General features: G+C 36.0%; 2 protein-coding genes across 2 annotated transcripts in view; both read left to right on the top strand.

The window, feature by feature from the left end:
• The first annotated feature begins 314 nt into the window (after positions 1-314).
• On the top strand, positions 315-18,592 carry LOC141799005 (protein SSUH2 homolog). The gene is made up of 12 exons (XM_074681027.1): positions 315-434; positions 1,365-1,445; positions 1,524-1,599; positions 1,775-1,904; positions 6,025-6,085; positions 7,863-7,984; positions 8,386-8,448; positions 8,655-8,734; positions 9,896-9,988; positions 13,037-13,142; positions 13,925-14,032; positions 16,019-18,592. The coding sequence occupies exons 1-12, from the start codon at positions 422-424 to the stop codon at positions 16,157-16,159; spliced, it is 1,074 nt and encodes a 357-aa protein (XP_074537128.1). The 5' UTR covers positions 315-421; the 3' UTR covers positions 16,160-18,592.
• Positions 18,593-24,774: 6,182 nt separating this feature from the next.
• The window catches only part of st3gal8 (ST3 beta-galactoside alpha-2,3-sialyltransferase 8), a 37,337-nt gene continuing 35,167 nt past the window's right edge, over positions 24,775-26,944 (top strand). The window contains exon 1 of the mRNA XM_074698657.1: positions 24,775-24,860. The gene's annotated coding sequence lies outside the window, so the exon portion shown is untranslated. The remainder of the gene's footprint in view (positions 24,861-26,944) is intronic.

Raw genomic sequence — 26,944 nt, forward strand, 5'->3', positions numbered from 1 at the left:
GTAAAACAGTTTTTTCAACAGTGTAAGATTCATTGTAAAAAAGCAGAATTACAAAAAATAAATTAATAAATAACCTACAAAAAAAAGTATCTTTACCTTTTGGGTTTATTTTTTATTTATTCCATTTGTGCACTTCCGCAAACATTTTATAGATCACACAAGCTGCTTAAAAAACCTTAACATGTCATTCACATAATTTTTTTCTATCTATTCCACAGTAAACTGATTATATATTGAATATACTGAGAATTAAAATCCGCGGAAATTAAAGCTAGCGATCGGACTTTTATTTTGAAATCGTAACCGGAAATTCTACGTGGTGTTACCGCTCTTTGTAGCAGTCAGCAGCGTGTAACGGTGAGGAGAAGGTAACACAAACTGTCTGGATTAACTGAAACCGAGCTGAATCAACTGCAGGAGGATGAACAGTGCAGGTAGGACATGAAATAAATGACCTGGCGTGGAATTGCACGGTAACCAAACTGACCGTTACACCTACCGAGAGGGGAGTTGCTGCTGGAGCGTCGTGCAGACGTTTTGTTTCGATTAAAAAAGGATTTGACTAAACTTTAACCCGGGTTGAGTTAGAATTCAGTTTCTCGGTATTATTTCAGTTAGCGTTTGTCGTACCCGGTTTTTAATTTGCACCTGGTGTTACGGCAAGAAAAGAGGTTTACGTGACATTTGTTGCCGTAAATCTAACGGTGTTCCAGAACTGCATCTTAAAAGACGTTATATCAAAAAAATTACGGAAAAAATAGGAAAAATTCAATTCACGTAACGCTCCTTTTTACTGTAATAATGCTAATATGGCTAATTCAGTATTTAAACAGATTTTTAAAGCTTTTTAATCATAATTGGGGCTTTTAAAAATGTTTTATTGGTTCATTTTGAAGTAAACTGATGAATTAATGTGATATTATGATGATATTTTGAGTTTGTTTCCTATCATATGATTGATAAGGCCTGTTTTAGCTCCCTGGTGACTGTGCAAAGTCCATAGGCCTTATGTAAAGAGAGGACAAAATAATGTAGGCCCTGAAATTCTGGTCCAGGAAATCAAGGAAAACAAAGTCAGATTTAACATGGAAGCAATTATTGTGCACTCAAACCAGATGGTGGTCATTTCCCGGAAAACATCTTGATACTTTTAAACATCTGGGGTTTCACATGGATTTGTTGTTGGAAGTATTTGTTTCCTTGTCCTACCTCCTTCTTTCTTTTTCCTTCCTTTCTGCATCCTTTCCTGTCTCTTCTATTGCTTTGGGAGGTTAAGTTGGGATCCAAAATGTTGAACTATCCCTTTAAAGATCATGTTACCTTCACAAACCTGCAGGCTGTTAAAATTCTCCTCTTTGCTCCAGCTGTGTATCCCGCTCCCACCGCCCCCCCAGCCGACACGTTCGGCAGCGTGCCAGGCTATGAGGGCATCATGCAAGGAGGAGGTAAGAGGAGCTAAAGCTGCAACTTTCAGGTATTTCTCAAGTGGTTACAGGTATTTATAATCTCTTTTGTTGCTCTAGGAGGCTACCTGCCTCCTCCTATGCCGCTGGAGCCTGTGGCCCCGCCTCAACCTGGCCCTGAACCTGCCGACTGGAGGTAAATCAGCACAAAAATTCTCTGTAAAAACAGGCTCAAAACTTCCACAACCTTATGAGGGTTTTAAAAATCCCCCTCTCTGCAGATAGTTTTGATTTTTCCAACACCACTTGAATGCAGCATGCAACAAGACCTGACAGTGGGATTTAGTGGTGTCTGTGTGTTTGTGTTGCAGCATCCCCTCTCTGTCGGAGGATGTGGCTCGTGAGGCGTTCAAGAGCTTTGCGTCCTCTCACTGCTGCTACAGCAAAGATCCTGTTAACCATGGCGTCATCACCAGCATGGAGCCGTTCAACACTTACAGGGTGAGAGCTGAAGCTGCTGTGTGTTATGAAGGCGGTGTAGTCATGTGAACAGTAAGGAAACAGGATTCTCTGTGCAGTGAAATACTTCCTTTGCTACCCACAGTACAATAAAAGATATATAACTGAGGCTTCACTTCCTCACCTGTAGCTGGAACAGAGTAGTGTTTGTGAAAATCATTTGCAGAAGTGGAGTTCACGTTACTATTGTGGGTCTCTTCAGGCAGATTAATATAACTTTAAAAACTGCTGGAAGTCACGTTATACCTGATTAAGTTGCTTGCAATTATTGCTAAAGCTAATGAAGTGACATTTATCCTTCTCCATGCGTGGGTCAGAGCTGCTCACTGCAAAAAGCATTTATGTTCAACTTTTAGTAAAAAAAAGTCTATTAGACTTAACATGAGCCACATTCACCTGATATACCCAGAGGAACATCTTATCGCAAGATATTAAAATACAAAAAATGACGCCTGTAGTGCCTTCAAAAAAATCTGCAAATGTGGTAAAAATGTACTTGTTGAGTTTTTTAGTATAGAAAATCTATACATACTAAAAATCTAGTGAATAATTACCTAAACCAGTAGTTTTTTGGGGGTTATAAAATTGTGCATGTGCTGTAATTGTTTTTAATTTTGATAAATCTGTTAATGTTTTCAAAAAAAATATTTTTTTGATATCATAAATTTATTAAATTTGTAAAATTTATGAAATTTCAAAAAGTTGCAAGTTTTAAATGATTTAGAAATTTTAAAAATTGCCAAATTAAAAAAATTGATAAATTATATGCAAACATTTTGTCAGAATTAAATAAATTAGCAAAAAATGAAATTCAAATATTTGCTTATTTTTAAAAAATTGAAAAAAAAAAAATCTTGATATTTCAAGAATTCTAAAAAATTGTTTTTTTTAATAACCCACTGGGATCTCTTGCATCAATAAAATCAAAACACAAAATCAATAAGACCATTTTTTTAATACTTCTGCCCCGTTTTAGAGATAGACCAATCTGGAATTCTTGGAGCCGATACTGATACTGATTATTAGTATTCAAGGAGGCCGATAACCGATATTTCAAGCCGATATTCATTTGCAGTCAAAGTGAAAATATTGGTGTAATAATTTTGAACAATACAAACTAAACTTCACTCAATATCCCTTTTGCAAAACACTTGACAAGTTAATTTTTCTTACCCCACTGACAGTTTTTTTTTACTCTTTAGAAGTAATTCAGGCGTCATGTACAAGAGAAAAGTTACTTGTATTAATAAATTATTCTAGCTCTGGCAGATTTTTCAACTTGGTACAAGCAACTCAGACCTCGTTTTTGTCTTTAAACTACTTCAAGCAAGATATTTTTCTGGACTAATAAGTTAAAAGACGCTCATATAGAGTATGAAAAGACATTTTTTAATGTGGAATAAGACAAAAACACTTGATAAAATGTCAGTTTTTTGCATTTTAGTGGTGTCAAGGAAACTGTATTACAACCATGGACTAAAAATCATGGAGGATATTGAATAAAAGAATGAATTCTTTATTTTAATCATTGATTTCCAAATTTAAAAAGCCAATTGTTTGATTCTTACATTTACAATTTACACAGTTATACAGATTTACTCTGGTTCATTTCACATGGTGAAAATTCATAAAAGAACATAGATCAAAAACAGGCAGAGGCTGAAACCCAAAGCTTCTTAATTCTGCCTTTCCAGTACAGTCCATAAATTTATAGTAACTAAAACTTCAGCTGTGCAAATAATGAAAAATTAAGATTATTTTTGACTCAGGATAATCGCCGGGCAGTAATTTGGCGTGGTCATGATCCATTCAGATTCTTCCTGAAGCAGATCACACTCTCAGACACTGATCATGTGTTCATACCAAGGGGATAAAGGGTTTAGGGTCTTGATTAAAAAGGCTCATTCATGACCTCTCGTTTTTCTGAGGATTGTTTGGGTCAGACAGTTTTACATTAGTTTGGAGCTGTCGTCATTATCTGACTGTAATGACTCTAACGTGTGTCATGTGACCACAAAGACTCTCATGTGACATAAATATGTTCAAAAAAATCTAGAAGTGACGAAGCAGCATCTCGAGCTCTCTGTCGTGTGTGTCTGCTCACACGTTTCTATTTTAATCTGTCCAGCTGTCCTCAGTGACAGCTCAGGTTTCATGTCTGCGTACTTTGGCATTATCTGATTAAATTCTGATCGTGTATCAGAGAAAGTGAAGTTGTTTACTTTCTCTGAACGCAGCCTGTTCACGTAGAGACCGTTCACAAACCAGGGATTTTTTAAATACCTCATTTACTCCAACTCCTGCCTCTCAATCCTTCTCTGTTCCTCTATTTGTGGTACAATCACACTCTCAGTTTTGGACCCACAGTTCTGCTTCCCTGTCGAGTTAGATGTTAAGCTCTGGGCGATGCAGACAGATAGGAGTGATGACTGGAAGTAGTGGGCACATGGAAATCCCCAAATAGTTCGCCAAATGACGGCCCGCAGGCTGCCAGACTTCTCTTCTTGAAAGCGTGGGCAGTTTCATTTCACTTTTTATCACGTCTTCTTTCTGTATTTTTTTTCCATATGAATGCACAGTGTCGTCATACAGGCTGAGATTTATGCCACAAGAAACTGAATTTTCATTGTTACAACAGTTATTCAGTTCAGCACTACCATTACGCCATCTACGTCTGTGAGGAAGAGGAAGAGGGATCAAACTCAGATTCACAGAAATCCTCAGAAATGGTTTCCGATGTGCAGAAGTCCACCACCTTAGTGTGTCATCAGTTTTGAATAGAGGAACCAAATCAAATTTTCTGTAAGTCACTGTCTTGGTTGATGGACGAACAGTCAGTGGGTTTTTTATTTATTTATTGATTTTTTACTCTACCTTCTTTTAATTACTGTATTTGCCAGACTACAAATCGCCATATTTTTCCTTGTCTGGCTGGTCCTGCAGCTTGTAAGTGCACTTTCTATATCAAATAATTGAGGTGCTGTGTTATTTGATACTTCTACGGAAGAAGATCACTAAATTCATACATGAGAAATATTGATGAGGAAAAACCTTCACAGCTCAGACCAGACTTTGCGCTGACAGAGGCTCTGTACGTCCATGGCTTAGACCAATGTTTCCCAAACTTTATTTCAGGTGACCCACTTTTTGGGTAAACAAGCCACGGTGACCCAATCCAAAATATGTCCAATCTGTAAATCAATTGACAGAATAACCATGCAAAGATAAAAATGGTTCTTTAATCATGTTTCTCTGCATCATCTTACATCTTTTGTAACATCTTTTCACTTTTTATTTTATTGATAGACTCTCAAGTTTGAACAGACCACTCCAGAATAACTGCTGACTGTGGGTTGGATTGAACATTAGCACACACAGTTTAGCCCTTTTAACCTTTAGCTCGTGCTCTATCAGTCTCCTGTTTATCTTTCTTCTGCTCTTCTGTCCTTTTTCTGTCTGACAGTTAGGCTCCAGTGTCCACCATCACAACAAAATTAATCATTTTCAGCTGAGAAAAACACAGATCTCTCTTCTCACTACTAAACTTCATCAGCCGGCGTGGTGTTGTCATAGAAACCTAGGCGTGTCATAAATGAATCCGGTCCTGCTCAACTCAATCATGAAGCTAGCATTTAGGAATAACTTACATTGGCACTGATAATCTAATTCTAAGTTGTAGGTTATAATCAGGCATATATCTAGAAGGGAGACTTTTTCAAGCTCCCTTAGAAACTCCTCAAGGACCCTTTAAGCTTTTGGGGGGGGGCAAATGAGTGAGAGGAGCTCATATAGAGAAGAGAAAGTGAAACTTAACTGTGGTCGCAGATATGAGGTGCTGTAGGAAAATTATTGAAACCTCCTAATATACAAACACTTGATTGTAAAAGTTCTATGTAAATAGTTGAACATACTTTCTGGAAAATAGGGTAGTTTAAGTACAATTTTGAACAAATAAATTTAATTTCAAAACTCTTGATTTAATTTCAAACCATGCTTTTCAAATTCAATATAATAATTTAGATTCAGTTTCTGGTGGCACAAATCTCAGCTCATGTGCTTTGAATCTTTAATTTTTAAATGTGATTTGTTTTTCTGCTTCTAGTACCGCCTGGAGACGTTCACTGAGTCCAGATCAACCGAGTGGGCCAGCAAACCTCATGAAGGTACGAACGCTCACACAGGGCAGGTCATGAGAAGATGACGATGACCTGCTGGTTTCACAAAAATCTGACCCTGCACACTTGACATTTGGTAGATTGCAAACATTTGTAAAACTGTGAAAGTCCTCAAAGACTCTGAATTAAAAAAGATATTTAACTGTGAAGAAATGTGACATACTTCAGCCACATGTTCACTCCCAGTGAGGGGACTTAGCTAAATAAATGTAGCTCAGCTTTAATCTGGAAAATAAAACAAACACGTAAATAAAAACTGGTGTGTGAAACAGTCGCTACTTCCTGATAAATCAATTTAAACTTGATTTTTTCATGTTTTTAAAAAAAATTGTTTTCATGTTTAACTGTCTGACATGAGGATAATATTTGCATTGAATAAAAGCTCTGGCTTACCCTATATACTAAGTGTGTTTGGATTTATTTACTCATTATTTGAACAGCGACAAAAAAATTATGAAGCAACTAACAAAAAAGGATAAACCTATAAATACTTTAAAGTGTATGAGAATCAAACCTTAAAAAATAATAATAATAAAATATAAAAAATAAAAACTGGAGTCTGGAGTATGATCTATGAAGGTAAAATCGAAGAAAGTGCTTTTAAAAATTTAAAATGATAACAACAAGTTTAGTATTTTAACTTTTTCTCTGAGGGAATATCCCAGGCAGGATCTTCAATTTTTTATTTTTTTTCTCTGATGTTTTATTTCCTTTGATATTAGGATGGGGTTTTTTTTTAAGCTTTTTTATGGTTTGAATCTTTTTCTTGTCCATGTTCCTCTTTTATTTTGTAAAGCGCTTAAATGTGCTGTACTGAAATGCGCTGTAAAAATACAGTTTGTTAATATTATACTTATTACTTTACCAGACAATGGATTCACTGACACTAAGCAAAAACTTCCCACTCCTGATATTTCAGTAAAATGAAAGCCAGCGATTCGGGAAATTCTCTAATTGAAATGAACTACCTGCCTTTATTTTTATTTCCTGAGTCCCAGTTTCACAGTTAATAGTAAACCACAAAGAGGAGGTTTTCCAGCGAGCAGATTTGTAAAAAGTTCAGACAAGAAGGAAAACCTTAAAAACACTAAATTATAGGGCTGAACAATTTATCGTTTTCAGATTGAAATCGCAATTTTAGACAATGCAATTTTGAGATCGTCAAAGCAGCAATTTTTTGCAGCGCTCCTGACTGACTCAGGATCTGTTGTGTCAAGTATTATACACATTCTGTTTTACAAATATGTAGACAATCTATGTGTTAAAAGTGCTGGTAAGCAGGTCAACAACACAAAGCCTCTGTTTAGGAGCAGAAGTTGATGAAAACAGATTATTTATCATCACTATTGAGGATTAAAAAATCGTGAATTGCAATATCTGCCAGAAAAATTAGATCTTTTCCTAAAATCGTTCAGCCCGACATGTGAATATCCCAAAGCTTGATTTGAAGAAAATCGTGAATCGAATTGAAATCACAATATCTGCCAGAAAAATCGCAATTCAATCTATTATTAAAATCGTTTAGCCCTACTAAATTATGAATTGAAGTCAAGTTTTTAATTCTTAGAGCAGCACACAGAGTCAAAAAGCTCTTAAGATTAAAATTATCCTAGAGTAACCTGTGACAGATGTGTCATTTGTACAATTTCTTATCCTTTGTAAATTTGATTTTGAGTTACTTTGTTGGACTTGATAGATTTTAATCATAGAATAGATAAAAAAAAATCTTTGGTTGTGGTTGTCATGTCTCTTGTGCGACCGACAGGTGAGACGCCTGACTTCTACACCCAGACTGCCCCTCGACCCTGGGAGATCCAGGCCACGCCTCCCACCCTCTTCACCGATCACAAGGAGGAGATCCGTGTGCCGTACACCTCCTCCATCAAGGTGAACGGTTACCTTGAGCTGTTAGGTTTACCTGCAGCTTCTTCTGCTTTGACTGTTGAATGTGAACAGGCCTGAACCTAAAGCTCTGAAAAATGCAAGTGTATTAGCCAATCAGAGAGCAGGATTCTTAGTCATTGACTTTAAGGGAGGATCACTTCACTTATTAAAATATCAGTCTATTTCCAGAGTTTCAGAGCTTTCTTTGGGAAACCAGATCCTTGGTAAAAGTTCAGCTCCCTGCTTTATTACAGTTTTAACCTTAAATACATGGGATTCTAACAGACCAGCAACAGCCAATCAGAGAGCAGGAGTCTGGTGTGGAGCATTCCTTCAGCTTGTGTCAGCGAGGCTCAAAAAACTATAAAGTTATTTTTAACTGAGCGTGTGTCGTGTGTTTGCAGGATTGTCACATCTGCCACGCCACCGGGACGAGTCAATGCACCGAGTGCAAAGGAGATGGATTTGTGAGTTTATCTTTATACAGAAAAAAAAGTGTAATATCAGAAAAACATCTCTTTGAATAGCTCTTTAATCGAACTTGCAGAGGCGTCTTTATTGGATGAACTTCATAGAAAGCAGAAGAGTAAAAGAGTTTATCTGTATCTAGAGTATTTAACCCAATGTGGATGTGAAAGTTAACGACTCTGCTCGTGTTTGTGCGTCTCTGTAGAAACCCTGTTGGGTGTGTAACGGCTCTGGAACCAGGAGTGATGAAAACTGCTCCCGCTGTAACGGCACCGGCAAAGACAGGTACCGCAGAGAGGACAGGAAGTCTTCAAGCTCATAATGTTTTTGGGTGTTAAACCCGGCTCAGATTCCTTTGAATTAGGTGGTGCCTCACCTGTAGCGCCTTGGCTACTAGCTCCCTCACTGGAGATTCCATTCTCCAACACAACCTGCTGTAACAGCAACATAGTTAACCCCATTTCCACCATCCAGCTTACAACTGAGACTTTAAGCTCCTTTTTAAGTATTGTTTTACTGTGAGTAACTTCAAGGTGGACAGCAATTTTAACCAGGTCGTCGTTGCGGTGTTTCTTGACTTGCTCAAAAGAAGGTTTAAGCAAAAATCCCTCCAGATCAAACAAATGCATTTCTTTCTTTTAAGTGCCAACCTAACTATTTTAAATAGACAATCAGAATTACACACAAATGCTACAGTCTTACTGTGTTGCAAACCAATAACTTTAGATGCAGCATCCCGGACGAGCTCCCATTTATGTTACAAATTCAGACTAAAATGAGGTCTGAATTGGTTGTAACAAGAAAGAAGATCTGTCAATGGAACAAAAAAAAAGTTACCTGTATAAAGATATTATTCTAGTTTTAAGTCTAGAAAATGTTTCTTGTCCCATTGACAATTTTTTTTTTACTTGTTACAAGCAATTCAGACCTCATTTTAGTCTTTAAAATCACAGCAGATGTTTTCATGTTAAAATGACAAATTTGCCTTTTATGGAAATCCACCAAGTAGTGATGTCACAATTTAAGCAAATCTCATCTTAAACTCACTGAAATCTCACAGGACTTTTAGAACAAGCTGTTCAGAGCAGCCTGAAGACTCATCCTGGGATTTCTCCAACACGTGCTGACAAAGCAATATGAGACTATCTTTATTTAGTGTGAGAAACCAACATTCATGGTTACTATTTCTTTCTACGGTGTTTTAAAATATAAATATATCATAGCACTGTCCCTTTAAGAGCTAGAACATGTATAACATTGTGGCCCTCATGTCATTCCTCTGGGATCATATCACTGAAGAATGTGAGTCATGTGTGTCACATGTCTAACTCTATGTGTGTGTGTGTGTGTGTGTGTGTGTGTGTGTGTGTGTGTGTGTGTGTGTGTGTGTGTGTGTGTGTGTGTGTGTGTGTGTGTGTGTGTGTGTGTGTGTGTGTGTGTGTGTAGATGTACAGAATGTGACTCACGGGGGACCAACGACTGTGAAACCTGTAAAGGAAAACGACAACTGCTGACCTACATCCAGCTCAAAGTGGAGTGGTGAGCATTGGTACTACAAGTGTCACATCTGTGGTCCTTAAGGAGGTTTTTATGTAGCCTTTAAGGGTTTGATGGCTACAGAGGTTCTAGAAACCCTTCAACTGGATCCTTGAAGAGTTTCTGGAGGGTAAAAAGAGGTCCAGATGGTTTTGACAAATGTCAGAGATCTTTGAAGTCTTCCCTCGATTTATTAAAGTAATTTCCTAAGTTGCAGAGAATGTAACAGAAGGCCTACAAGACATTTTTGTAGTTTTTGTCTGTAGTTGTTGGTTGGGCTTTGGTGTTGTCAGGGCGCCCTCTGGTGGCTTAGAGTTGAAACTGCAGATTTGGCAGTAATATAAACACATGCTAATACTACAGGTCCTTCTCAAAAAATTAGCATATTGTGATAAAGTTCATTATTTTCTGTAATGTACTGATAAACATTAGACTTTCATATATTTAAGATTCATTACACACAACTGAAGTAGTTCAAGCCTTTCATTGTTTTAATATTGATGATTTTGACAAAAAAAGTAATGAAAAAACAAAAATCCCTATCTCAAAAAATTAGCATATCGTGAAAAGTTACTCTAAATAAACTATTAACCTAATCATCTGTATCAACAAATTAACTCTAAACACCTGCTAAAGATTCCTGAAGCTTTTAAAAACTCCCAGCCTGGTTCATTTCTCAAAACCGCAATCATGGGTAAGACTGCCGACCTGACTACTGTCCAGAAGGCCATCATTGACACCCTCAAGCAAGAGGGAAAGACACAGAAAGAAATTTCTGAGCGAATAGGCTGTTCCCAGAGTGCTGTATCAAGGCACCTCAGTGGGAAGGAAAAAGTGTGTCAGAAAACGCTGCACAACCAGAAAAAGGTGACCAGACCCTGAGGAAGATTGTGGAGAAGGGCCGATTCCAGACCTTGGGGGACCTGCGGAAACGGTGGACTGAGTCTGGAGTAGAAACATACAGAGCCACCGTGCACAGGCGTGTGCAGGAAATGGGCTACAGGTGCCCCATTCCCCGGGTGAAGCCACTTTTGAGCCACAAACAGTGGCAGAAGCGCCTGACCTGGGCTACAGAGAAGCAGGACTGGACTGTTGCTCAGTAGTCCAAAGTACTTTTTTCAGATGAAAGTAATTTTGTATGTCATTTGGAAATCAAGGTGCCAGAGTCTGGAGGAAGACTGGGGAGAAAGAAATGTCAAAATGCCTGAAGTCCAGTGTCAAGTACCCACAGTCAGTGATGGTCTGGGGTGCCATGTCAGCTGGTGGTGGTGGTCCACTGTGTTTTATCAAGGGCAGGGTCAATGCAGCTAGCTGCAGGAGATTTTGGAGCACGTCATGCTTCCATCTGCTGAAAAGCTTTATGGAGATGAAGATTTCATTTTTCAGTACGACCTGGCACCTGTTCACAGTGCCAAGACCACTGGTAAATGGTTTACTGACCATGGTATTACTGTGCTCAACTGGCCTGCCAACTCTCCTGACCCAAACCCCATTGAGAATCTGTGGGATATCTTGAAGAGGAGGTTGAGAGTCACCAGATCCAACACTGTGGATGAGCTTAAGGCTGCTATCGAAGCTTCCTGGGCCTCCATAACATCTCAGAAGTGCCACGGGCTGATTGCCTCCATGCCACGCCGCATTGAAGCAGTCGTTTCTGTAAAAGGATTCCAGACCAAGTATTGAGTGCAACTGAACAAAATTATTTGAAGGTTGACTTTTTTTGTATTAAAAACACTTTTCTTTTATTGGTCAGATGAAATATGCTAATTTTTTGAGACAGGGATTTTCGGTTTTTCTTTACTTTTTTGCCAAAATCATCAACATGAAAACAATAAAAGGCTTGAACTACTTCAGTTGTGTGTAATGAATCTAAAATATATGAAAATCTAATGTTTATCAGTACATTACAGAAAATAATGAACTTTATCACAATATGCTAATTTTTTGAGAAGGACCTGTATTGCAGTAAAGACTTTTTTATTTTTCTTTCAGAGGGTTATGACAATTAACAACATTGACTAAATTATGCGTTAACATTTTGTTGAACTGAATATGAATCATATCTGTCATTAAAGCTTGCCACTTCTCTAATTCACCTCCTACAACATCAACAGCCCACCAACTTTCCATGCACTAAATCCACAAAAAGACAAATCTGAAAGAAAATACATATTTTGATTCAGGATTCATTTAACTGCCAACGTGTCAGCTTATCATACATGCTTGATATGTTGAAAGACATTAGCAGACAGCAAAAATGATGAGTTAAGCAGTATTATCAGTATATGTAATCAAGTATTCTATTAAAAACTTTTGACAGTTTTGCATTTTCATAAATTTCACTTGCTTTTGAAATTTTGCCAATTTATCAAAAATAAAAAATTGAAATTTTTGAATTTTTCTTTCTTTGCAAATTTAAAAAATTTCAGTTTTCTTGGCAATTATTGCATTTTTTCATTTCTTTTTTTAAACTTTCGCTAATTTTTGAATTTTCTTTTTTTTGCCAATTTATTAAGATAAACAAAAAATTGAATTACGATTTCTCTTTTTTTACTAATTTTGAAAATTTCTGTTTTTTGGCAATTTTTGCATTTTTTAATTTCTTTTTTTACCTTGGCAAATTTTTGAAATTTCATTTTTTTTTGCCAATTTATTAGAAATAAAAAATGAAATTTTTGGATTTTTCTTCTTGTGCAAATTTTGAAAATTTCAATTTTTTTTGGCAATTTTTGCATCTTTTTATTTCTCTTTTTTTACTTTTGCAAACTTTTGAAATTTCACTTTCTTGGCATTTTTTCGCAGATTTATGAAAATTTTAAAAAAGACATTGCATGTGCAATTTCACAAATTTAATTAGCTTCTTGTCAGGATAATTTTTCACTAGATTTTGACTATTTATAGAGTTTTATACACTTTAAAACCTTTACTGTGAAGATAAAGAAGAAATTGTGGCTCTGCAGTGCCTTGAATCCAGGTGCGCCAAAGCAAAATGGCTTCAAATGTGTGTAGGTATGGACGGATAAAATTATTAGAGTGTGTTTGTGTGTTCAGGAAAAATAACGTTGAGGATCATGTGGTGCAGCAGAACTCTGGTCTCAACATCGAAGATCTTCGCTCAGTGACCGGGAAGGAGCTGTTCAAGAACAACATGTACCTGGTACTCACAAACACACATCATCCTGTTTGTCATCTGTTGTGTTTTTTACAAATATTGTAATTATTTTTTTTCTTTTGATTAAGGTAGAGTTGATTTCAGATTATAGTAATTTCCAGGGATAACATAAGTTATTGGATTTTATTGTATTTGAAATAAATCTGTAACAAAATTGTGTTTATAAAACACTGAAAGATATTGAGGAGGGTTGGAGTTTGTGTTTTTTGGGGGAGCAAGGCTAGAAGAAAACAAGCAGATTTTTTAAATCTTACTTTGAGACTTATTCTGTAAAACAGTTTAAAAATTCTTTTCATAATCCCAGAATTATGGCTCTACAACAAGAAACTTGATTTCTCAATTTCTGAAATGTTCCTCTTATTTATGACTATATTTTGAATTTGGCCAATTTTTCTGCAGAATTCTATACATAATCTCAAAATCAAGACAAAAAAAATGACTCATGACTTTAATCTGGAATTTTAAACTTTTTCACCAGATTTATTTGATTAGATATTAGATTGATACAAAATCAATAACAATTTTTTAAGATTTTTCCTGACTCTTTATAGAATTAGGGCAAGAATTCTTTGAAAAAATATCCAAATGAACTAAAAATATATATTACTGACCTTCAAAATTGTTTGGTCGACCCTAATCTTCCACCGTAGAAAGATAACACTAAGGAAGATCATATTTAGTTACACCCATGTAAAAAAAAAAGGTGGTGGTCATGAAAGGAAGACGTCATCTACGTATTTTTGAGTCATGTCTCTGTCTCTTCTCAGCTCTATCCTCTAGCCGGGTTTCCAAATCCAGCCATGGCTGAAGCCTCTGAGCGACTCATCAGGGAGCACCAGAGCAAGTTCGCTCAGACCTCCAGGATCCTGCAGCAGGTATGTACACCGACAGCTAAAACAGCAGTTTAAACAAAAGAATACAGAAACGTACAGATTTTTAAATGGATTTATAGTTGACCAATCTGCTCCTGAAACAAAAGTGGAGCCATCATTGTTCTCTCTCTGTTAATAAGTCGCTCCATCAAAGCTTTATCTTTTACTATGACAGCATCTATACATGTGTGTCAGTGTCTGTGTCTGCCTCAAACCCTCTCCTCTGCCTGTGTGTTGATGTTCTGGTTGTGGATGTGGCTACCTCAGCCAATCTCGGCACGCTCAGTGCTCAAGTGACTTTGATAATAGGGAGTGGAAGAAGCTATCCTGAGCTGCTTTGACAGTGGACGTGACAGAAAAAAGAAAAGACACAACCAAAGTGAAACAAAACGTTAGACAGATAAAGCTTTTTCCGAAACGAAGGTGAAGGTTGGCACGACTTTCACTCGTTTTCGGTCACTTGGAGAGCAGCACGGGACGAAGACCAATGTGAGTTAGCTTTCTGCAGAGTAGGTTTGTGTCAAACATTAGTGAGCGATGCTACAGGTGGTTGCTGGGCTAGTGAGAGTTAGAGGTGTGTTAAAAATATTGATACGGCAATATATCATGATACTTTGACCTCCAATACAATATCAACATTTCAACTCTTAATATTGATATTTTTGTAAAAATAAAAATTCATATTTTTGCTGAGTTGGAAGTAAAATACAACTTCTATGCTTCCAACTGCGGTAGATGGCACCAAAGGGCGACTACTCTGTATGTTGCCAATAGACTGTATAATAAATTTAATCTCAAAGTATATTTAAAATATTTAATTTCTAAACTTGATAATGTGGGTTTTTGTTTCACTGAGCAAGTCAGTCTGCCTTAGACATTAATATTTTCCTTTAGAGTAATATTTTGATTTCCAGAAAGATCATCTCTATTTTGTCTTGGTTAATTGTGTGGAATATCGCACAATATCACATTATTGTGATACAGCGTGATGCTATCATATCGTAACCTAAGTATTGTGATACATATCGTATCAGGAGGTTCTTGCCAGTACCCACCCCAAGTGTTGACGCAGTTGCAGTCAGAGACTGTGGGTGTGTGCTGCCGCTGGCACTGATCCAAGGAGGAGGAGCCCACAGGGTTCCTGCGGATCCTTGAAAAGTCTTAAAAGGCACTGAATTCATAATTCTAAAAATAAGGCCTGAATTGGCATTAAAAAGTCTTAAATCAAAATTTCAAAAGTCTTAAAAATTTGAACACATTGGTAAGATTTATGTTAGTTTGAAGTAAAAAAAATATTTAGTAACATTTATCTATTTTACTAAATAATTTCCTGAATTACTCTCGTGGCAACATCGTGTAATCACAATAGTGGAACTAAGAAAACAGTGATGTGGTTGCACCAGGAACTTTTAAAGCAGACGCATGTCTTGGTTCTACTTAGGGTGCCTGAAGAGAGAAAAAATTAGGAAAAAATTGGCAAAAAAATCCAAAAGTGGCTTAGGAAAATTGATTATGGCAGCAAAATTGAGAATTAAATTTGAAATTAAATTAAAAAAAACTGTAAAAATTCCAAAAATGGTTGTGACAGTGGATGGGGGCAAAAAAGGCATAAGGTTGTAAAAATGGGGTTAAAAAAAGGTAAAAAGTGATGTTTTATGTAAAATAAACATTGGGTTAAAATTGCCTCTAACCCAGGTAATTCATGTGGTGTTTTTGTTTGCTAGTTTTGTTTGTTTCAATTGTGGTTCGTTGTGGACTTGTTTTTAAATTTGATTTCTAACGTCATTAAAAAGTCTTAAAAAGTCTTAAATTGAACTTGCCTTGAGCTGTAGGAACCCTGGCCCAGTTTGAATGTTGTGTTTATTGACAAGTAACGAAAATTACTGCGGATCCTGACTCCATCAAACAATCCCAGAGAGAAAACGTGTTGCTTAAAATTTTAGAACTACTCCTTTAACTTTTTTCCTTCTTTCTTTCTTTCTCTGTCAGAGGCAGACAGTGGAGTTGATCCCCATCACGAAGGTGAACTACAAGTGGAAAGGCGACTCTCACGTCTACTACGTTTACGGCAACGAGAACCAAGTCAACGCCGACAACTATCCTGCAACCTGCTGCTGTGTCATCATGTAGACACACACTTCAGCATCCACACACACACACTCACAGTTACTCTCAGTTCTGTTTACTTTTAATAACCATCCCCTTCCTCCTTTATCAATTTTTTTATGGAAACCGGTCTAATCTCCAACCTTCGTCAGTTGAGGGTTTTTTGGAGTGAAATTGCTGATTTTAGTTAAGGTATGAGCTAAGCAACTGTGTTTTTCAACTTACCAAAGATTTCTGTTACAGAGCCTTTTTTACTGAACAACCTGTGCCAGTATGTGCCAAGCAAGGTCCTCAGGCCTACATGGAAACCTCAAAGGTCAAACCTCTTTAAACTGCGAAACCCGAGAAACCCCTGAGAGATAGAAAGGAGAACAAAAAGTTTTGACTATTTCACAGTGAGATTAAAAAAAATGTTTATAGTTTGACAGTAATCCACAGAAAGCATCTCAGTGGGTTTAAAGGGATTGAGCTGATTCCTACCTGTGTTCCTCTACCTGTTGTTACATGAAAGGAAAAACATGCTGGAAATAATTTAATTACTCAGGAGATAAAGCCAGTGTTTTCAGTTTTCTGCCGACAAACTAGTGCTTACCAGCTGGCATACCTCTCCTCAGTGTTTTTACTCGGCTTGTTATGAACTCCTGTGCCATGGCTGTGTGTGAATCATGCCTTAAACACCAATTAACACGCATAAACAGCTCACTGTGTGACATTTTACATTGCTTTCAACAAATTCAGCAATGTGCAGTTTCTGTGCAGCTGTGTAGCTCTTCCTAGAATCTCCTCCTTTTGTGCGCTGTACGTTAGCTTCCCTCAGCTTGTGGTAAAATTGATGGTTGTGAGCCACTTCTCGAGACCAGTTCACCAAGAGTTGATCGCAGACCTGCTGTTAAAAAGTGGTTAATATCTCTGCATGCTTGCAGTTAGAATATAAAGTAAAAAAGGAGCAAATTATCACTGCGTTTGGGTGATGGTGCTTGTTACATTGGAAGTGCATGTCCATATTGAGGCTTTTTGCTAGAATAGCGCCATCCTCTGGGTAAAACTACGCAACACATAAGATACCTCTCCCTGCATTTAATACCAATGTAAAAGTTGAACAGGTACATTAGACAGAGCTCACATTCTAGATGACAAAAACGGTTTGAAAGCCTCATGCTAAATTTTAAAGTAGCTAATTTATGTCAGTTTTTATACTGTTAAGCTCTATAGTTAATGGAGGCTCAGTTTATTAAAATGCCAAGCCAAGGATATCCATAGACCAATCACATCCATGCAAAGTAATGATTTCATCTGACTTCTGTGACCACTGCCGTTAGTTTGTTTTTAATAGTGAGCTAAGTGTGTACACCCGCCAGTTGGCGAATTTTCTTCAAACAAATTTTAAAAGATTTAGGAGAAATTTTAAAAAAAACAGAAGAGCAGTATTGATGCAATAAGGTTGGAGAGAAACCATGTTGCTATCCCATAAAGTAAAGTTGTTCTCAAAAATAGAAAAACCAGATTCTTCATCTGATCAAAGCCAGTCTTGATTCCCTTGTAAAGGAACCAGTTCTGTTCACGATAAGGGGCTTAATTAAGACTTAATTAAAGGATTTGCTGTAATTTAAGACAGATGACAGTAATTAAACACGGGGTCCATGTGCAAATATAGGAAGCAAAGAGGTTTTCTGGAATTTTTTTTCATTGTTCTTGCAACTTTACCACTTTGTGATATCACAAAATTTATATAATTTTATGTAGTGTTTCTCTTCAAATTTTCTACTTTATTCCCAAAATTTTGATAATTAATAGATACCTGTTCCCAAAAACTTTTCTACTTTAATTCTAAAAAAATGCTACTTAAATCCCCCAATTATGCTCACTATATCCAAGAATTTTGCTAATTTAATCTCCCAATATTGACACTAGCACCCAAATTTTTTACAAAAATTCCACAAATTTGCCACTTTAAATCTTCAAAATTTTCAAATTGAATCCTCCAATAATGACACCTGTTCCCAAAACCTTTGCTAATTTAATCCCTCAAATTTGCTGCTTAAATTCCCCAATTCTTCTCATTAAATCTAAGAATTTTTAAAATTTAATCCCCCAATATTGACACCAGTTCCCAAATTTTCCTCAAAAAATCCACAAATGTGAAACTTTGATCCCCTAAAATTGAAAATTGAATCCCCCAATATTGATACCTGTTCCCCCCAAAAATGGCTAATTCAATCCCATATGTTTGCTACTTTACTCCCACAAATTTGCTACTTTTATACCTTAATTCTGCTTATTAATTTCAGATATTTTCAAATTTAGTCGCTCAATATTAATAGCTGTTTCCAGTTAAGTTGATTCTTACAATTCATAAAGTTGAAAAATTAATCCCACAATTTTGCTACTTTAATCTGAAATACTTTCTGGATTAATCCCGCTAAATTGATACCTTTGTCCCATAAATTTGATACCTCCACCCCAAAAAATGAAATGAATAAATTAATATATGTATATATATATATATATATATATGTATATATATATATATATATATATATATATATATATATATATATATATATATATATATATATATATATATATATATATATATATATTTATATATATTTATTTATTTTATTTTATTTTATTTTATTTTATTTTATTTTTTTTCAATTCAAGAAATGTGCTATTCTAATCCCCTTGTGTGAAACTTTAGTCCCAAAAATTTTTTGCCATGAATTTGCTACTGTAATCCCTTTAATATGAGACTTTTCCCAAACAGATTAGCAAATTTAAATCTTTACAAATTTGCTTAATTTTTCATTGAGATTTATGAGTCTTTTCTCTCGAAATTACTGTTCTTCTTGCTCCTTTTTTTTTTTACTGTCCTCATTTTCCGTCCTGAATGTCTTCCCTTTACTTGTTTAAGATAAACTGTTACCATTATAGCCTTACTTAACAGTATACAATGCAGTTTCACAGCATTACTTAGTTTTTTAGTCACAGACATGCCTTTCTCAGTAATCTACCTGATGTCAGTCACATGACAACGATGACGATACCTCACTAAAGCAGTGAAACAGTATTCCTTCATGTTTTTCTAGCTGTTTTTAAAAGGAAATCTCAAGTTGTATTTTATCCTTTTTGTATGTTTAAACTTCCTGGTAAGTATTTCCTCTTGAAGCGTTTCAAAAACCCAAAACACACCAGTTCTGTTTCTATTCCAAAGTACTGGGAAGCTTACAAACATGCTTTTATTGACCTTGGATTAAAGGTGTGTTTTCAGTGGAAGACTTCAGTTCTGCAGAATCTGTTACAGCTGACATCAGCAAACAGATCCAAGGTTCACTTTAGGACAAGAATCCTGCTCCTTTTAACAGCCCTGCTGTAGTACAGTACACTTCCTGTAGAGGGCGCCCTGTGTTAAATCTAGATGTTAATAGACTGCTGCCCCCTGCCTTCAGTGTCACCAGTTAGTGAGAGGACAAAGCCACTTTAGGAGTAAAATGTTTTACTTTTTATGCTTTACTGCACATAAATAAATACATACATGTATTTTTTAAAGTTTATTCACTTTGTATGCTGCGAGCCCTTCATGTCTGCTTTGATTCATGCTGGAATATTTGATAGTTAGCTGCTGAATAGTTCCTGCTTTGAGAGTCATATTCAGTATTTACTGATTAGTATTTCATATCCATGTTTGTTACATTCTGTATTTTAGTTTGATTGTTTTATCTTCCTGTTGTCAGAGTTACACTTAAAAAAAGTCTTGGCTGCCAAATTCTTCAAAATGGAAAGAAGAGACAAGAATATTTGTCTTTAAATGTCCCACACTGAAATGATGCTGCTAGAACTCGATGCACCTTTTACTAATTATGATATTTACAATGTAAATTCACTTAATCTGACTAACCAGCATCTCTACTACTAACCTGATGGATTCAACGACGATATCTGTTCCTGTAACTCTGTTACTGTCCAAGTGAAAATAAAAACTGAGCCCGTCTCATTCTGCCTTTGTTTCATCTGTTGGAAACTACAAAGTGAAATATGTTGTTGTCACTTTATTTTTGTTTCCAAGCGACTTTAAAAACAGGATTATGATAGGATCACAAGTTTGTTGGGGCGTTCAGTTCACATGGTTTCACATGGTTTCACATGAAGATGAGGTATGTCAGGAACAACAACAGTCAGGGAAGTCACCACTCTGGTTCATCGTGCTGGACTTGAAGAGTCCTACCATTGTTTTTTTAAATATACTGCAGCTTCAGTGCGTGAAAGAGCTTCTGCCACGTTGACTGTTATAAATGTATACCCTGTTTTAATCCTACGAATGTAATGACCCAACAAGTTTTTAAAAATTTGTAAAAAAGTTTCTTCTTTCCTGACTTTAACCCCATAAAAAAGATGCTTTGTCCTCTCTAATTTGATATTTCAAGCCCCCAGTTTGCTACTTTCATCCCACTTATCCAATACTTTTTCCCCACAAGTTTTCTAATTTGTCCCTGAAAGTTTGATACTTTGACATCCATTTTCGACTTTAAACCTAAGAAAGAGATGCTTTGTACGAAGTGGCAACCTCAAGACTGAAATTATGAGACAATGCGGAGGACTAAAAACTTTTTGCTAGGTGTACATGAGATAAACATGTTGGTTCAAAAAAAATCTTTCCTTCTGAATAGCTGATTCCTGTAATGCCATATACTGTACGAGGGGGTTATTTATTTATTTTTATTTAAACAAATAAAATATTTTGTGAATAAGTGTATTATTTTTCAAAATTAATTTATTAAATTTATTTATTTATTTAGATTTCATTTTATTATTATTATTATTATTATTATTATTATTATTATTATTATTATTATTATTATTATTATTATTTTAATTTTATTTTATTAATTTATTTTTATTTTATTTTTTTTTATTATTATTATTTATTTATTTATTTTTCGACAAGGCCATTTAGAATAGTAGTTCTCCACTAGGGGGAACATGCAGCCCAAGGGGTACTCAAGATTTTTTTTTTAAATGTATGTTTAAAAATTGCAGCCAAGCAAAATTTCTTAAACACTGTTTATTCAAACAGTCTTTGAATTAAATACAAGTTTAAGTTCATAAACTGAAAATTGCATCCAGTAGATTATTCATTATTTTTTATAGCCCACCAAAATTAGAGTCTCCTTCACACCATGACAACTCAAGTAACAGCATTGTTTTTGAAGCATAGCAGTAATGCTGCTGAAAGAAGACAAAACCCAAACAGGCAAAACTGTCAGTATTTGCAAAAATATGCTTTAATGTGATTTACAAGTTGCAACCAAACTAAGGCATTGTGATTTTTCCACAGGGAGAAATTAGTCAACTAGCCAGCAAATCTTCAACTGTGTTTTTATTTTATTTTATTATTTATTTATTTATCTATTTTGGCAAATCGTTTATTTAAAATTAAGTTCTTTATTGTGAAGAAATGTTTAGCTAAAATTTTTAATTTCTGTTTGGCACTTAAAGTTGACAATTATTTCTATATGCACAAATCCTTCCTTGTTAACACGTCTTTAGTTATTTCTCTTGAATAATTGATTTAGTTATAATGTTTTGTGCCTATCTGGTTAGTATTTTCGGATTGATACTTTGATCCCACCAGAGTGTTGCTTTGTCCCCCACAAATTTGATCATGTGTCCTCAAATATATGATTCTTTAATCCCACAAATGTGTGCTGTCTTCATCCCAGGCTTTAGCAGTCCACATACTTATGGGAAAGGGCCCCAAGAAAACCAAGAACAGAGCCAAACTGAACCAACTGCAAATAAAATTAAGTTGACAAACATTGTCCTGTCTGAACTCTGTTTTATTTTATAAAGAAAACATCAAGTTTGATTGATTTACCACTTAAAGCATAGTTTTCAGGTGATCCGGTTGATCCAGGCCTTTTGTCAACTTTGATATCAGTGTAAAATCAGAAACAAACATAGAGCATGATCCAGCTGACACGTGGTTGTGAATAGGGTTTGTTTGTTTCAGCTTCATGTTCCCAGCAAGAGCAAATACAGCACATTAATCAAATGGACACTTCCTGTAGGCCAAGGGTTGTGTCTCTGAGCAGTAAAAAAAACAGAGACAGTTTAAAAACTTACTTTGAAGACACACTGCCATTAAGATGTATCAGTGACTGTATCTGAATGTTGGTGTGGCTACTCCCTCTTATTGTCATATGTTTTCATAGTCAATGCCTTGCTCTGTTTGCGCTTGATGGATTTTATATGCTCTGTATTTGGTTGTTTTATTTTTTCCATTTTAAAATAACAACACAGAGATGTTTTAACCTCTTCTGTGGTTGATTGCCATTGTCCTGCTGGAGCCAAAGAGATAACTCTGTCTCACTTCCTGTTTCGTGTCCTGTCAGATAAGACGTGTAGGCTCAAGCCATGTCCGAGACTTTCAGCATGAACATGCTCACACAGAGAAACTATTGTCACGTTATCATGAAAATAAATGAGTCACCTATAGCTCAAATAACTTTAAGAGCAAAAACAAGTTGTACTAGTTAGTTTGCACAATGTATCCAACAATGAACAAAGAATGAACATTACAAATGCCACCAGTATCTGCTGTTGCAAACACACTGGTATGAACCACTCCTTGGGATCAAGAGAAGGTATCATCTTAAGTTTATCACATTTGTCAATCTGAAACAAACTGCTTTCACATTCAAAAACAAAAAAGTAGAAGTTAAGCCTCGTGTTCTGCAAGTCACGTGTTGCTTCTCAAAATTATGTCGTCAAAAAATAAAATTTGTTTTTTGAATCTCTTTTTGTCCTGACAGACAACAATAATAGGTCAAAGGTTGAAAGAATTAATAAGAATGTACATAGACAAATAAAGTCAGAAACAAACCTTCCAGATTAGAACCATACTGAGCAATCATTAGCATAATAAGCTAGCATGCTAAAGGAAAAAAAAAGCTGATAGAGCTAACATTTGCTGGCTCCAGTATTTAATTCAGTGAAACTTTGGGACAAGAATAAAGCCTCTATTTCTGATTTGACTAACTGTCCTGATGTTGTTTTGAATGACTTAGATAAATAACCAAATAGTCTCTGTGGCTAACAGAGCCTCTTATTTAGCATTAAGTAGACACAGGATAAATGATGAAATCCTGAGGTTAAATTCAATAACTTTTTAAGCCTTTTTAAAAACTTTTCAAAAAGTCTTAAGACCTTATCGTGACTTTAAGCTGCTGTTAGCAACCAATCTTTGATGATTGTAGTTTTCATTTTAACATAAATTAGATTAGCTAAGAAGGAATAAAGCTTGACAGTATAAATGAAACTAAAGGCAGGTTGATTGACATTCCCATTACCACAACAAGTAATAGTTATTTAAGGCCAACTTGCATAAAATACATACAGATGGCTACTAAGCTACTGTACGAACTGAGTTTGTTGTCACATTAGCCTACGGATATGTTGGGCTGCTAGTGATACACCCGCACCTAACAAAATTACAACTTTGCTTGTTGTCATGTTTCAAACAACAGCGCTATGTAACTGTATCAATAAATACCTAATCTTATCGCATAGTATCCAGTAAAAAGGTGATTTTAACAAAGAAAATTTCTTCCAAAACAACTGAGATCAAGAAGCTGAGGGAAGCTTTCTTTAAATCGTAAGAATCCAAAATCCCAGGTCATCAAAAGTTCGAGAAATTTTCTCAGGAGGCTAGAGAAACTCTTATGATCTGGAGTGAAATATTTTGAAACGCTAAAGCTTTTTCCGGATCCTCACGATGGTCTGTGATGAATGTGACGAGCAAAATGATCGTCCAATCACCAGGTGTGGTTATTTTTGAAGGTTCAGACCCTGAAAACATTTTCCAACCATATGGACTATTTCCATGGCGGTTATATTGAACTGTCGGTCAGTTTAGTTTGTAACAGTCGCAAGGAGGAAAATAAATATTCATGGATACTTTTGGAGTCAAAGCTTGAATACCAATAAAATTTAATAATTCAATTTATCAACTTTTAATACTTTTCAAGACCCGGCGGACACCCTGCAGACAGGGCCTAAGTCTTGGACACCTGGAACTATTTTGAGCAAATTTAGGCTTTTTATTATGTAAAAGGACAAACTTGAGAATCAAAAGAGATCAAACTCAAATATTTTACTCTATCAGGTTAATGTCACATCTGTTTTGTGAAAGTCTGATGTTCTTGGAGGCCTAGCAATGGTGTTTCTAGCTTGTTTTGGAGGCAGTAAAAGGGACCAACTTATGCCAGATGTCTAAGTCCCTTCAAAAAGGACTCACAGCCAAGCCAAAGAAATGCAAGGAACGTAAACAGCTGTAATTTATGTGGGGTTGATAAAGTTCAGCAGCTGCTTTCGTCATTTTAATGATCAGATTATCCCATTTGACAGTTATAAATGCTCTGTGATGATAAACGTCAGCCGTTAGGCGCCATTTTTAACGGTTACGGAAGTCTTTTATTTTTCTTGGCGCTGCAAACTGTCATGAACACTTGTAGAAAAACATTTACCACCGATACACTCACTGATTGAGAGAACACCCGCTAACGATCAGAACCCCACCTCCTCGTGCTCCTCCGCTCGTTCCCTCCTCTACCCGCCCCTACCCGTCCCCCCCGGGTGGGCGGGGCCTCAGACCCCTGCATCATCATGCCTTCAACTCCGCAGCTTCACAAAGAGAAGAAAACCCATCCGGTTGCTGCTCCTTCATGTAAGTCCTCTTTCAGTTTGTCCTCAGCAGAGCTTTGTGCCGTTTTACCGGCTGCTTACCGGGTCAGTGTGTTTGGACCGGGCTCAGACCCGTGTGTGGGGGTTAGTCTGCGGGTACAAACTTAAGCTAGGAACTTCCGAAAGTTGTAACCAAACTTCATGGAGCATTCAGCTGATTTTGGTGTGACTTCACTGTCTGTTTTCACTATGTTAGACGTTTCTGGTCATATTTTTATGACAGTGTGGAGGAATAAAGGAGCTAGAGACTGATAAGGGGAAGAAAGACGAGAAAGGGCCTGGAGACGTTTATCAGATTTCTGCGGTATTCGCCTTTTGCTCCCATGGGACTTTAGTAGTTTTCTGTTGGTGTCTGTTACTACTTTACTATCGTATCTACATTATAGTTTTAAAGTAAGACATTTCTCTACTTATTAAACTGTATGTTCGCCACCTAATGTAGTGTAGTACAGTTACAGGCTTAAGCGTCATTACAGCGTCTTGTATATTACCGTTATGTCTACATTGCGCAGCTTAACCACATTTAAAGTTACATTTTCCCTTTAACTGGAACTGTTTGTTGTTGTATTATAGTCCTTAAAAAGCTAATTTGTCATTTTAGGCTTATACTGTTTAACTGACGTCGGTTAAACTCTTGATATTTATGTTGTCCTGCAGTTGTCACGATATCAAATAGTGTCGTGACAAATGTAACGGTCGCAATATAGTCGAACAGCATTTTTGCTAAGATTTTTTTGGATTTCAAGGTAGCTAATGAACCATCTGAGTTTTTTAATTGCGTCCAAATGTTGACATAAAACTGGGGCCTCCATCAAAGTTATAAAATGTGCTAAGTAAGAAAGCATGGTAATATGTTTTTTGCCATTGTAGTGTCAGACTTAATAATAAAATTGTGATAGTTTATGCAAGCATTAAAGAAACCAGTACAATAACTTTGAGACCACAAATAACACCTGTTAAGCTATACTTAAAACCAGACTTCCTGTTGTACACTATTTCACAATACTATGAAGTCTCTGTCATCACGTTTACCTGTAGCAGTCTGTTTTAATTATTTTGTCCTTAATTGTACTTTACAGTATTATAAACTCATGTATAATGCTATTTGCATTCAGGGGCGTATTTAGTTGTTTGGGGGCCCAAGGCAAACCCAGTCAATGGGGCCCTCCATGTCCTTGTAACTCATCTTCCTCAGTGAGACAGTGCTAATCTAATTTTGAAAAAAAGTGAATACATAATTTAGTCCTCTTTGTCGTGGATTTGAAATCTTTCATGGTCAATTGACAGCTTATTTGTCCCACAGTGGGGAATTTACAGAGTAACAGGAACAAATAAGAAAGTATGAAGTGAAAAACATTACAATAGGTAAATATTGAAAAAAATAATTTAGTAAAGAAAAAATATGTAAATATCAAGCACAACATAAAACTGAAAAAAAAAATCTACTGAAAGAGGTGATATTTACAGTTAGCATACTTTTTGGTACTATTATTTTAAAGTTAATGTATTTTTATTTTACCCCCTGTCCAGTGAGTTATGTATCCAAAAAAGAGATTTTGTACAATAATGTTTATCACCAACTCAAAAAGTTTGATTTTGAGAAAATGATCCTGTTTCCTGGGCTAGATAAAGTCCTTAAAATCCTAAAAGTCTTATAAGTTTATCTCAGAGCAACATTGTTTTTATTTCCGACTTGGTTGAAAATAAGAAAAAAATGGGAAAAAAGTGTTTTTCTCCACTTTCTTCCTGAATCAAATTTTCAGGTGTGTTGTAACACGGAATATCTCATTGAATAAGAAGGGAGGGGGAGTACCCAAAACCATCATTAAAGATTAAGCCTTTTGATGTATTTTGAAGCATGTGAAGTAAGATTTAGAGAAAAAGAAATGCTTTCAATTGAAGAGAACTTCATGAATCTGTTTTTAAGAGATGCTTTGGGGGCCCCTGGGAATCTTGGGGCCCCAGGCAACTGCCTGTGTTTGCCTAATTGTAGCTACGCCCCTGTTTGCATTTACACTCAGTTGATTCCGTAAAACTTTTCGATTTTCCATAATTCTTTAACTATCC

The sequence above is a fragment of the Halichoeres trimaculatus genome, unplaced genomic scaffold, assembly GCF_033239565.1.
Source record: "Halichoeres trimaculatus isolate MK-OKI-2021-1 unplaced genomic scaffold, fHalTri1.1 fHalTri1_scaffold_1, whole genome shotgun sequence".
Taxonomy (NCBI): Eukaryota; Metazoa; Chordata; class Actinopteri; order Labriformes; family Labridae; genus Halichoeres; species Halichoeres trimaculatus.